Source organism: Alexandromys fortis, unplaced genomic scaffold (assembly GCF_014885135.2).
Source record: "Alexandromys fortis isolate MF-2015 unplaced genomic scaffold, M_Fortis_MF-2015_v1.1 scaffold_11, whole genome shotgun sequence".
In the NCBI taxonomy this organism is placed as follows: Eukaryota; Metazoa; Chordata; class Mammalia; order Rodentia; family Cricetidae; genus Alexandromys; species Alexandromys fortis.
The window spans coordinates 18403166-18414584 of NW_026067912.1; the positions used below are offsets into that span (position 1 = coordinate 18403166).

Below are 11419 nucleotides of genomic sequence, written 5' to 3' on the forward strand. Positions count from 1 at the left end.
AAAAAAAATCTGGAAAATGGAGAATGGTAATAGAGCTCAGAGCTATTAATGTGATCCAGCCAAAGGGCTCTACAGCCTAGAAATCCCCTGACTTCTTCATTACCTAAGGGATGGTCTATTATAGTGATTTACTTAAAAGACTGAACTTTTACTGTACCTTTACAAGAACAGATTTTTTTTTTAAAAATTTTGACTTCCCAGTGCAATTTATAATAATTCTAAATCACTTAAAAGGTTTCAGTGTAAAATTCTTCCACAGGTATGTTAAAGAGCCCCACTTGTGTAAATATTTTGCACAACAGACATTCGAAATCATAAACAGTTTCCTCAACCTAAAATATATAATGGTAAATTTTGTGTAACTGCTACAGGCAAAACAGACAATACATCTAAAAATAAAAAAGTAGTGGACAAATTAGCATCAGGTTTAATTTAGGCTAGAATTTTAAAAATTTCCGTGTTAGTTTGAATGTAATTGCCCCCCCCCCATAATCTCATAGGGAGTATACCATTAGGAAATGTGGCTTTGTTGGAGTGGCTACGGCTTTCTGAAGGAAATGTGTCACTGTGGGAGTGGGCTTTAAGTGTCCTTATGCTCAGGATACTGCCCAGTGTGTTAGTCAACTTTCAGCTGCCTACAAGATATAGCACTCTTGGCTCCAGCACTTCTGCCTGCATGCTGCCATGATCCCTTTCGTAATGATAATGGACTGAATCTCTGAAATGGTAAAGTGAACCACACTAATTAAATGCTTTCTTTAGAAGAATTGCCATGGTCTTGGTGTCTCTTCACAGCAACAGTAACCCTAACGAGGACACCAAAGAACAAATCCACAGGATGATACATTACATATTTGAAAAACTTGAAAGTTTAACCCCAACACTAAAAACTAAGGAGAAATGGAAAACCTAATTAAACTAGAAAACCCTATGAGAATAACTATTATAACCACTATATATATGCCTAATGAGGTGGTGGTCACACATTTAATCCCAGCACTGTAATCCCCATGTCTGGAAAGCAGAGGCAGGCAAATAGGAATTACAGTGACTTAAATTTAAAAACTGCTTGAAAAAGGCAGGCTGAAATTTAAAGTGAATGACCTTTGTGACCTTAAAACAAATATATTTAAACCTTGAATCTATATATAAAGAGAAAGCAGAATATAGGTATATTTATCTATACATAGTGAGGTATATTTAGTCTCCAATTTTCAAAATAATTTAATTGAAACAGAAAACTTTTTCTGTTGCCAAAAAAAAAAAACATTTTACCCTAGGAAAGATATAACCTGGCAAAACAGGAAGACCCCAGTTAGGGTTGGGGCAGGGTTTTGCTTTTATCTTTCCAGAAAAATAAAAGGACCCAACCAAGGAAACCAGAGACCAGACCACTGGATAAGTGAAACATCTGAAGAAAAAAGATAGATCATCTGGAGAAAATAACCCAACACATAGAGTAAACTGGCCAAGTGGTATTGCCCCCTCCAGCTCCAGATGCTCCAGATGAGCACCGGCCCCCATGCCACCATCTTGCCTGAGCAGTTGTCCCTTCCTGCCAATCAACCACCCAATGTGGGTAGGAGGCAGGACAGCCTGGTGGGGTGTTCCCTTCTTTCTCCCTGGCTCATGACTGTCCCTCCCAAAGGAGATTCCCAAATACTTGTTTCTGCTGCCCTCTACAGTCTTAAGTGGCAAGTGGTCTTTATGTGGCCCCAATTCAATAAAATACTAAAGCTGTTTTGGGGGTAGGAGTACAACTCTTTCCTCTAAACCCACATGGGCTTGCTAAAGAAAACCTCAAAAAGTCTCTGTATCTCTGTCTCAGACTAGAAGAGTCACCGGGTATGGGACAGAGGAAAATCAAAAAATAAGTGAGTATTCTATTGCCACTAATTTCATAATGTTTTTGTTTTCATTTGACTCTCTAAAAACCTGTTTTTTTTCTATTTAGACAAAAGGGGAAACATTACAGGATATTTGGTCACACTCTGAACCTTAACATTGCATTATTTACTGAAAAAAAATCTGTTTCTAGATGTGGTATGGCTCAGTCCTAGCATGCACCTTTAATCCAAGAATTTTCCCGCTAATTGGAAAGAATAAAGTCTACCACAGGTCATAGGTGGGTCAACCAGTTGGTTGACAAGAAGTGAGGGAGGAAAATCCACAGAGAAAGAGAGAGAGGGGAGTCCACAAAGAGAGGCACACAGGAAGTAGAAAGGAGGAACCTTCAGTTTAAGGCAGGCTTATTCGGAAGGCATAGGTGGAGGACAAAGGTGCTAGGTGCTTTTTTGCCTCTCTGAGCTAATTTGGTTTCACTCCATCATCTGGCTCCCGATTCTTTATTGATAAAATCAAACAATTCAGATTTAGTCAAAAACAACATATTGTCATGTTTTATTAAGACGTTTTCAACTTAAAACATATAGAGTATTCCATGTGTCTCATTTGTCTCCAAAAAACAAAAACAAGAACTCCAAAATGTTGGAATTGACCAGTGAAAGAATATGAAATTAAAATTATAATTTGGGAGAATTTCTAATGGTAGATTCAATATCTTTATGAGATGTAAATTATTCAATTTACTTAATTTTCAATCATGTGATAAACTTCACTTAATAGCTCATACATATCTGAAGCTGGAATAGAATGATATCCACTTTTGTTTCAGAAAAAATTTTCTTTAAAATGTTTGCTTTTTTATCTCTACTTTAAAGTATTTTAAGCACATGTAAAAAGAATAAACGAAAACATCTTTATACATCCATCTTCTAGCTTACCAACTTATAATCTATTTAAAATTTAATACTATATTGATTTATTTCAGTAAATGCTTCTTTAATCCTTAGACATAGAATTATTATATTTTGAAGGAAGGAAAAGTACAGGAATTTGTGGATAAGGGTGATAAAGAGGACAAAGACAACTGATAAGCCACAGGGAGCAAAGAAAGATGGTTAAGTGGAAACAGAGATGGGAAAGAAAAACAATGGGTAGAGGATGGGGTTAATAAATCAACATTTGTTGATTTTTTTACCTATGAGAAAAACCCACATAGCCAGTTATTATATTAACAAATCCAAAAAAAAAACTATTTTTGTTTCAGAACTGATGTTTTGGTGAGAGACAGTGGTGAAGCTTGGACTTCTGAGGGCACCTGGCAATGGGACCACCATGTACCCAGCATGCGCTAGTTTGTGGGAGCCCATTCCCTATGGTGGGATGCCATGCTCAGCTTTAATGCAGGGGGGAGGGGCTTGATCCTGCCCTGACTTAATGTGTCAGACAGACATTGTTGACTTCCCCATTTGAGTCCTGACCCATTGGGAGAAATTTATGGGGGCTGGGCTGGGGTGGAAGTGAGGGGGGAAATGAGGAGTGGTGGGAGGGAAAACTGAGGTTGAAATGCAAAATGAAATTAAAAATAAATAAATAAACAAAAAACAAAATAAATAAAATAAATAAAAAAACAATTGAGGTTAAGGCAAATGAACTGTGTCAGGAAAAAGTTTCTTATTAAAGTTGTGAGAATACAATAACATCCCAGTCAGTATAGAAATAGATCCCTGAAGATCAACACTCAAGATTCAGACTTCTTTTATTATGCTCCACACTATTTATGGAAACCAAGTAATACAAAAGGAAGTAAAATTCTGGATAGAGAAAAAGCAAAGAACGCAGGTCACAGAGTAAAGATGCTTAGAAAAAATAACGCAACACAGAACAGTAATCCATGGGTTATAGATTCAAATATTTATTCAATAGTAGCTGGAGAATCCATACCCTCCACAGCATGAAGGGCGGCAGCAGCCATATCCATAGCCTCCAAAGCCAGAGCCAAATCCATAGCCTCCATAGCCAGAGCCATATCCATAACCTCCACAACCACAGCCATAGCCCAGTCTGCGGATGCTATTACATCCACAGCCGTAGCCTCCATAGCCGTAGCCCAGGCCTCCAAAGCCACCATAGCCGTAGCCCAGGCCTCCGTAGTAGCCGCTGTAGTAGCTCATGATGTCTGGAGTGGTAGGTTTGGTTTGCAGTTGCAGGACAATGTTGTCAGTTCAGCTGCACAAGGCCATTTATATATACCTGGAGAAACCACACCTCTAAATGCAATTCGTTAAAACTATTCATTAAAATTGAAAACTATGTGAACAATCTTGCTTCTTAGGACCCAACCCCATGCTCTCCTTGTTTGCATGTGTGGTGATTTAAAGGCTGTGCAGCGTGTTTGATGTTCTGCTTTCTTTGGATGCCTAGAAAATTGCTCTGTCTCTAATTAAAAAAAGAAAAATACTGTGCTGTTTATAGTCCCCGTGTATGCTTGAGTTGCTCAGCTTCAACTCTACAATAAACTCCTTGACTTCAAATATTGAAATGGTATCTCATGAAGTTGTCTTTACCCTCGAATGTCATCCTTCTTTTGACATTCCACTGTTGAAGAATTTTTTTTCCCAAGCCAAGTAGATGTGCGTGCCATCATTCTTTTGGCAAGAATCCACATGCACTGAATCATAACTGTAGAAATGTTAGTTCAAATGAAAAGATGAAAATAAACTATGATGTGTATCTTAATGCCATGCATTCTACAGTCAACTGAGAATCACATTTAGTAGTGCAATAATCATAGCTAAGTTTTCTAAATAATCATAGATGAAATTCAATGGGACTTCTGAAGTGTCATGTCTCCCATATAGTCTGCTTGATAGACATCACTAAACAGAGAAAACCCTGCCATTTGCATTTAAATAGGTACCTCCAAGTTTATAAATAGGTGCCTTTATTTAGGTTGTAGATTTCAATCATTCAAAAAAGTCTACAGCTATATACTTAAAGAAATTTAACAAGATTTATTGCACTCTATCTATCTATCTCTGTCTCTGTCTTTCTGTGTCTGTATATCTCTCTCTGCATGTATGTGTAAATCAAGAAGTTGTAATTCAGGAACATGCAGAATCATGCAGTCATCTTTCTAGGCAGGTCAGATATATTTATATGTTTCATCTCTTGAACATAGCTCAAATTTGAATCTAAGTTATTTTTCTCCCATTTTATTAATCTGCCTATTTTTAATAATCACATAATAAGAACATACTTGTCATTAAATGTATTGATAGGAGTGCTCAGGTAAGTCTATGTTGTAGCTTAGAACAGTTGAATTCTCTGAATATTACAAAAAATATGCTTTATTGACAAAAAGTTGAGATCAAAGTGCAATTGGTTGAACATGTGTGTCTATAATAGTGGTTCCCTACAATCTGCAAATTTAATAGACTTAGTCTTTGGTGTAAATTATTTTGTTTTTCCTATACTTCCATTAGAATAATTTTGGCTAAGCCTAATTTAAGATGAAAAGAACTCATGTTTAATATTTGTCATGATCCAAGTAAATATTTCCTGAGAGGGAATTATTATATTTCAGTAATTAAGAGTCTTCCAGGTTATGGCTATTATAAATAATGCTGCTATGAACATAGTTGAACAAATGCTTTTGTAGTATGATAGGGCATCTCTTGGGTGTATTCCCAAGAGTGGTATTGCTGGATCCTGGGGTAGGTTGATCCCAAGTCCCAACTTGGATAGAACTGGAGGCCCCCATGTTAAGTACAACAAGCTAGATACAAAAAGACAAACCACATTTCTCACTCAACCAGAAAGTTATCTCATAGAAGACTAGTGTAAGACAGAAATCATCAGTGGGGAAGGGTGAGGTCAGGAGAAAATAAAAAAAAAAAGAAGAAAAGAAAACAGATGAAGGACCCTGAAGAGAGAAATAGATATATGGAATGAGAATAAAATAAGAACACAAAAGTTCATAAAACATAAAGTGATTAATGCTTAAGAAGATGAAAATGCTAATTAACCTTATTTAATCTTACGAGCAATGTACATCCACAAAAATGCAAATAACATGTTTTAGTAATAAGTTAAAAATTCAAGCAGAAAAGATCCAATTGACTCGCAGTATCTTTTAGGTAAATAGGCCGGGAGTCATTCATTCTGATAAAGGAAAAGTAGGTATAACTCTACTGACTTAATTGCTAGATTTCAAATAACTAGAATGGGTACATCAACGTTAAGCAATCTGGAAATTAGAAGTGGAGAGAAAAGTCATCGGGAGATGTGTCTCTGGTGACAGGATACATAGAAGGGGTGTGCCAACTGTCAGCGTGTTGCATAGATGACACAGCTTGATAAGTAAATGAAAGCAGTCATTCCAACATCTCTATGGGGAGCTTGCACTCTTTGCCACCATTTGGGGTATTAAACTCCAACTCTCAACAATCCCTTTTTGTGTGATCACTATCCTTCTTAATTGTTTGGTCAAAGTCCCTGAACTAACTCGTAGCAAAATGAGACTCTAACTAGTTTTTATGCCCCAGGACTTGGATAACACTGCTTCAATATCAGGAAGCCTATAAGTAGATTTCTCTTGATGATGAGGAAGACTTCACAGAAAAATACACACTTGTACCTGTGTATGTGTTGTTACATTACCATCATTGTCATTGTACACACACGGCTTCGTTGTGACACTCCATGCAAGCATACACTGTACTGTGACCCTAGTAACAACTCAACTACTCTTTATCTATCTTCTCCCTCTTCCCTTTTCCTCTGCCTAACCACAATTGCCAGCAACCCAATGCTTATTTTGCTTCCATGAACCTTCCTCTGGCTTGCCCATGAAAAGAAAATCTATATGATTTGCTCTGTGGGAATAACTCCTCTAAAATGATTATATTCAGTTCTCATGATCAGCAAAAAATATTTAAGAAAATATATAATTACCTAGACATGATATTAAGCAAAGTTTTAGCTGTTCTTGACCTTGGTTGTGTAATTGTATTGGTAATTTTAATTAAGCAAAGAGATGCCCTCCAAATTGAACCTGCCTTCTTTTTAAGTAAACTCACTAGAAGTATTGATGAATGTATTAGGTGTTTCTTATAAAAATTCATGTGAGCTATTCATCCACTGACAGTGGCTAGAATATCCAGTGTAGAATCAATTCATTTATTGTTCATCAGATGTTTACTGATTGCTTATATATTTCATAAATCAATTGATTAAAAAAAACTAGTCAATGAATTTGATGAAAGCTATATTATGATGTTGGAGGAGGCTGCTTGTTCATTTCCCAGCCATTCAGACCCAAAATAATCACACAGAAACTATAATATTTAAAACTCTGCTTGGTCTATTGGCTCTAGCTTCTTATTGGCTAACTCTTAAAAGTTAATTTAACCCATTTTTATTAATCTGTGTATTGTCATGAAGCTGTGGCTTACTGGGTAAAGTTCTGACATTTGTCACTGCCTGGGCTACATGGCTTCTCCCTGACCTTGCCTCCTTTCTCCCAGCATTCAGTTTAATTTTCCCCAACTCAAAGCAGATTCTTTATCAACCAATGGCATTCACAGCATACAAAAGGGAATCCCACATCACCATTCTGTAGTTTTCTCATACTATCAATTGTTTCCTTTATTGTAGAGAAGCATTTTAATTTTAACAGGTGAATGGATAAAGAAAATATGGTATATATGTAGAGTGTAGTTTTGTTTTCCATGCAAGAAAGTGGATGAGAGATATGTAGATCATTGTACTAAGGGGTGTACGTGAGACTCAGAAAGACAAATAAGTTTTTTTTCATATATGGAACTTATAATAGACAGAGAGAGAGGCAGGGGGCAAGAGATAAACAGAAAGAGGGAGAGGTACAGAGAGTGTCAGATAGACCCACAGAAAGACAGAGATTCATTAGAGAGGTATATATGATATGGCATGGGGAGTTTATCAGTGGCTCCTTCATACTGAAGAAGTTCTGAACTTGGTAGCTGCCCAGCCTCTGGGCCTGTGTGCTTCAGTGGTCCAAATCAGTTACTGAAGGGCTAGATGATTCTTAGAGAGCTGTTGGTCTTCATACCACTTTGGAAGCCAGAAGAAATTGGGTTCTGCTATCTATGAAGGAATGTAGCAGCCAAAGTAGCTACAATGAGAAAGATGAATTGATAAACATAAAAAAAATGAGTCTGTGAGACGAATAACTGAATCACAAACAGTATAATTAACTACCCAAGGAAACACGAAGGCAATGAGATAAAGAGAGAAGCTTCTTAGTTAACTCCAGATTCAGTCAAATTGACAACTAAAAATAGCCATCACAGAAACCTTTAACTGTACATGAATATACAGTAAGAATTTTTGAAAAAGAAAGAGGGACTATTGGGATGAACCTGACCTAACCATATGATCCCATTAAGATACATCTCTAGCTAGTAGCAGGGGAACTCAGATTGGGGAATGAGGAAGATTTGAAATATGTTTGCAGGACTGAACGGGTTTCAGGTTGTGCAGCAGTGAATGACAGTAGACCCTAGTTGATGAGACTGGCTTCCAGGTGACACACACTGTAAGATGTAGATTTGGTCTACAAGAGCTAGTTCCAGGACAGGCACTAAAGCTACAGAGAAACCCTGTCTCGAAAAAAAAAAATACAAAAAAAATTAAAAAAAAAGATGTAGATTTGGTATGCAACCATGTAGTTTGAAGTGGATTTTTCCCAGAGCCTGGAGACATGACCCCAGTCTGTCTAAAACCATCCTTTCAATTGTAGAATACCCTGATCAGAACCACAGACCTATACAAGTGTGAGCTAAGAGGTGGTTGCTATTTTGCGTTGATAAATGTGGTGTCACTTTCATATTATAATAGAGAACAAATAGAAAATTTTAGTGTCCCTATCCTTCCACTCAAAATACTACAAGTAAACCACCAGTGAGGCAACTAATCATCAGGCAAATTTTCCACACAATTACAATTTAGAGGGGTTTGGGGGAGCTGAAAACCAGTATTAGTGTTAGCGTAGAACTCAGGCTGTGCTTCCATCTCAAAGATAAAACTTAAATGAAGTTGAAGTGCTAAAGACGGCTCTGTGACTCTAGCATGGACGTGGTTTGACACTCCTCGGATAGCAAGCCTTGCCTTGTTAGTCAACCTTAAAGAAACATGTTGCTCTTATCTCAAGAATGTTCTTGCTCTATACAGACCTGATTAGTGCAGTGAATTCATCTGTTTCTAACTGTTTCAATGTGACATTGGGAGATTATTAAGTCTAACCTCATTTTGAAAATCAAAATAAAAAAATGACTATATAATCCTAAACCCGGTGTATATATAGATATTTTGAAAGTCATAAGATTATGTGAATTATTTTAATTGATAAAATGTTTTACATTAGAAGAATTTACTAAATAACTCTTGTAATATATTTCCAATTAAACCATAAAATCATCTATGGGTGTCCACTTTCCTTTTCAGCCTACAGACCATCGGTCCTAGAGGGGAACGAGTGAATCATCTCAACTTTTATTCCAGAGTAAAAGGACTATGTAGAACTGGGAATCCTAGAGACAAACCCTATTTTGTGTTAAGTAGTGCACTCCTATCACAAGGCTTGGTATGTGGCAGCACACTCCCATAGAGGAACGCTCCCATAGAGGAACGCTCCCATAGAGGAACGCTCCCATAGAGGAACGCTCCCATAGCGGAACTCCTCGCACAAGTCTTCTAACATCAATGTGTGCCAAAGTTCAAGTCAACGATGAATCAGGCATCTAGTTTAGAGACAGCTAAGGTAAGATAAGGTCAGTCCTTCAGGCCGAGGAACATCCTCCAGATAAAGTTAGATGGAGAACAGGAAGCCTTGCTGGGGAGGAAGGAAATTCCATATTGCCAAGCTTAGACAAAGTTGCCAGGTTACGGCAGAGAGTAGCCTCTAACCTAGTCAGCAATGTAGTCTAACGATCACCAAAAAGTTTATTTCTGTACACAATTGTATCTGTAAATTTAATATTTTTCTATTTAGAAGTCACAAATGGGGTCCTGATTGTTCAAGATTCTCTCCCTTTAATACCATCCTTTTGTTTCCAGTAATCTAATCAGTTACCATTAGTTTGAGAATTATTATAACTTAAGATGTTGAAATACATTTCTCAATCATCCCACTGAACTTTCCAGTCTCCAGGTTCCTAATAGATCTCTGAAGATGTAACTTATCCAGCTGATAAATCTATATCTGGTTTTAGGTGATGGTGAATGGCATGCCTAGAACACTTGAGCTAACACCACAAAGCAACAAAGAGGCTTGATCCATATGTTTATTTGCTTTCTCTATGCCACCAGGTTTCACTGATCACATTAAGAGTAATTAGATCTCACTCCAGTAGGATAGCCTTGTACCCGGTGTATGCACCTTACTTATCAGAGTTTGTATCTTGCTTGTAGGCTCATCAAGATTCCCAGAAACTACACTTTGTTTGCTACCTCTAGTACTTATTACAGATTGGACACCATGAGCTGACACACAACCGTTGCGTTTATGAATGAATAAATGTAGAATTGAAAGATTTAAGGGATGCAGCAGGAAGCACCCTATGGAAAAAAAGAAAAACTGAGCAAATTCAGCCTCTTGTAGACACAGTGAGAACAGCCATCCTAAATCACTGCCCATGTCAAATGTTCTAGCAATGCTTGCTTTTGTGTATTGTAAACTAATATATTTATTTGGTAAGTTTATAAAAACCTTGATATTGATTTCTTGAATTTATACAGTATAATTTCTATTTGTCTCATAACCAATAACTATTATTGATATTTCCTTTAACATTTTGTTGGTCAGTAATTGTAGGTACACATTACTAATATTTTCAGTATTGCCAGTAGAAATTTTTCTTCTTTTGTCATGAAAATCCTATTCTCTTGGTGGAAATTGAGCATGCTTTCTTTCAAGGACTTTTATTTGTACAGATCATGCGGGTTTCTGTCTTGGTTGACTTTTCTTACAGAAATCAATATTCGGCATAGCACTGTCATGAGTTAATATGTAGTCATTCAAATACTAACCTAATTGAATGAGAATCTGAACAGAATTTTCTTTTAAAATTCATCGTACATCTTAAGAGGGTTATAAGAACACTGCTTCAAGTAACCAGAAAATCAGGTCCTCAGAGACTACAATAGAGTTCTATAAGCCTTCATGTATACAGAAATTTACCAATGAAGCAAGCAATTATGAATAAACATCAAGTAAAATGAAAACAATGCACAGATCATACAGGAGGTACAAACAGTAGTGAAATGATAAATAACACAGTCATTTGGGGGTTTCGAAAATGAAATGACAGCCAAACACATACACTATAGCCAAGGTACTATGCTCTCTAAACGACTCACAAACTGAGCCAAATAAACATAGTTAGCATGATCATTGAGATTAAAACTAGTCATAGGAACAGAAAGACTTTTAGGCATTTTGAAAACAGGAGTAACTATGAGCCACCACTGCGGGGACATTGGGAGCTAGCTGCCTTTCTAAATGCTGGAGTAGAACTCTGTCATCTGGAAACGGCAG

At 36.9% G+C, this 11419-nt stretch overlaps 1 protein-coding gene across 2 annotated transcripts; it reads right to left on the reverse strand.

The window, feature by feature from the left end:
* Positions 1–3761: 3761 nt before the first annotated feature.
* LOC126499355 (keratin-associated protein 19-3-like) lies at positions 3762–4016 on the reverse strand. Of its 2 annotated transcripts, XM_050138513.1 has the most exons (2): positions 3881–4016; positions 3762–3826 (listed from the first exon to the last, which is right to left on the reverse strand). In XM_050138513.1, exons 1-2 carry the CDS (start codon positions 4014–4016, stop codon positions 3762–3764), a joined length of 201 nt encoding a protein of 66 aa, XP_049994470.1. The 2 variants fall into 2 exon arrangements, with proteins under 2 accessions (XP_049994470.1, XP_049994469.1); XM_050138512.1 differs by having other exon boundaries at positions 3762–4016.
* Positions 4017–11419: the final 7403 nt, after the last annotated feature.

Excerpts from the sequence above, each read along its gene's own strand:
- LOC126499355 (XM_050138512.1), bottom strand. The coding sequence starts at position 4,016 with ATGAGCTACTACAGCGGCTACTACGGAGGCCTGGGCTACGGCTATGGT.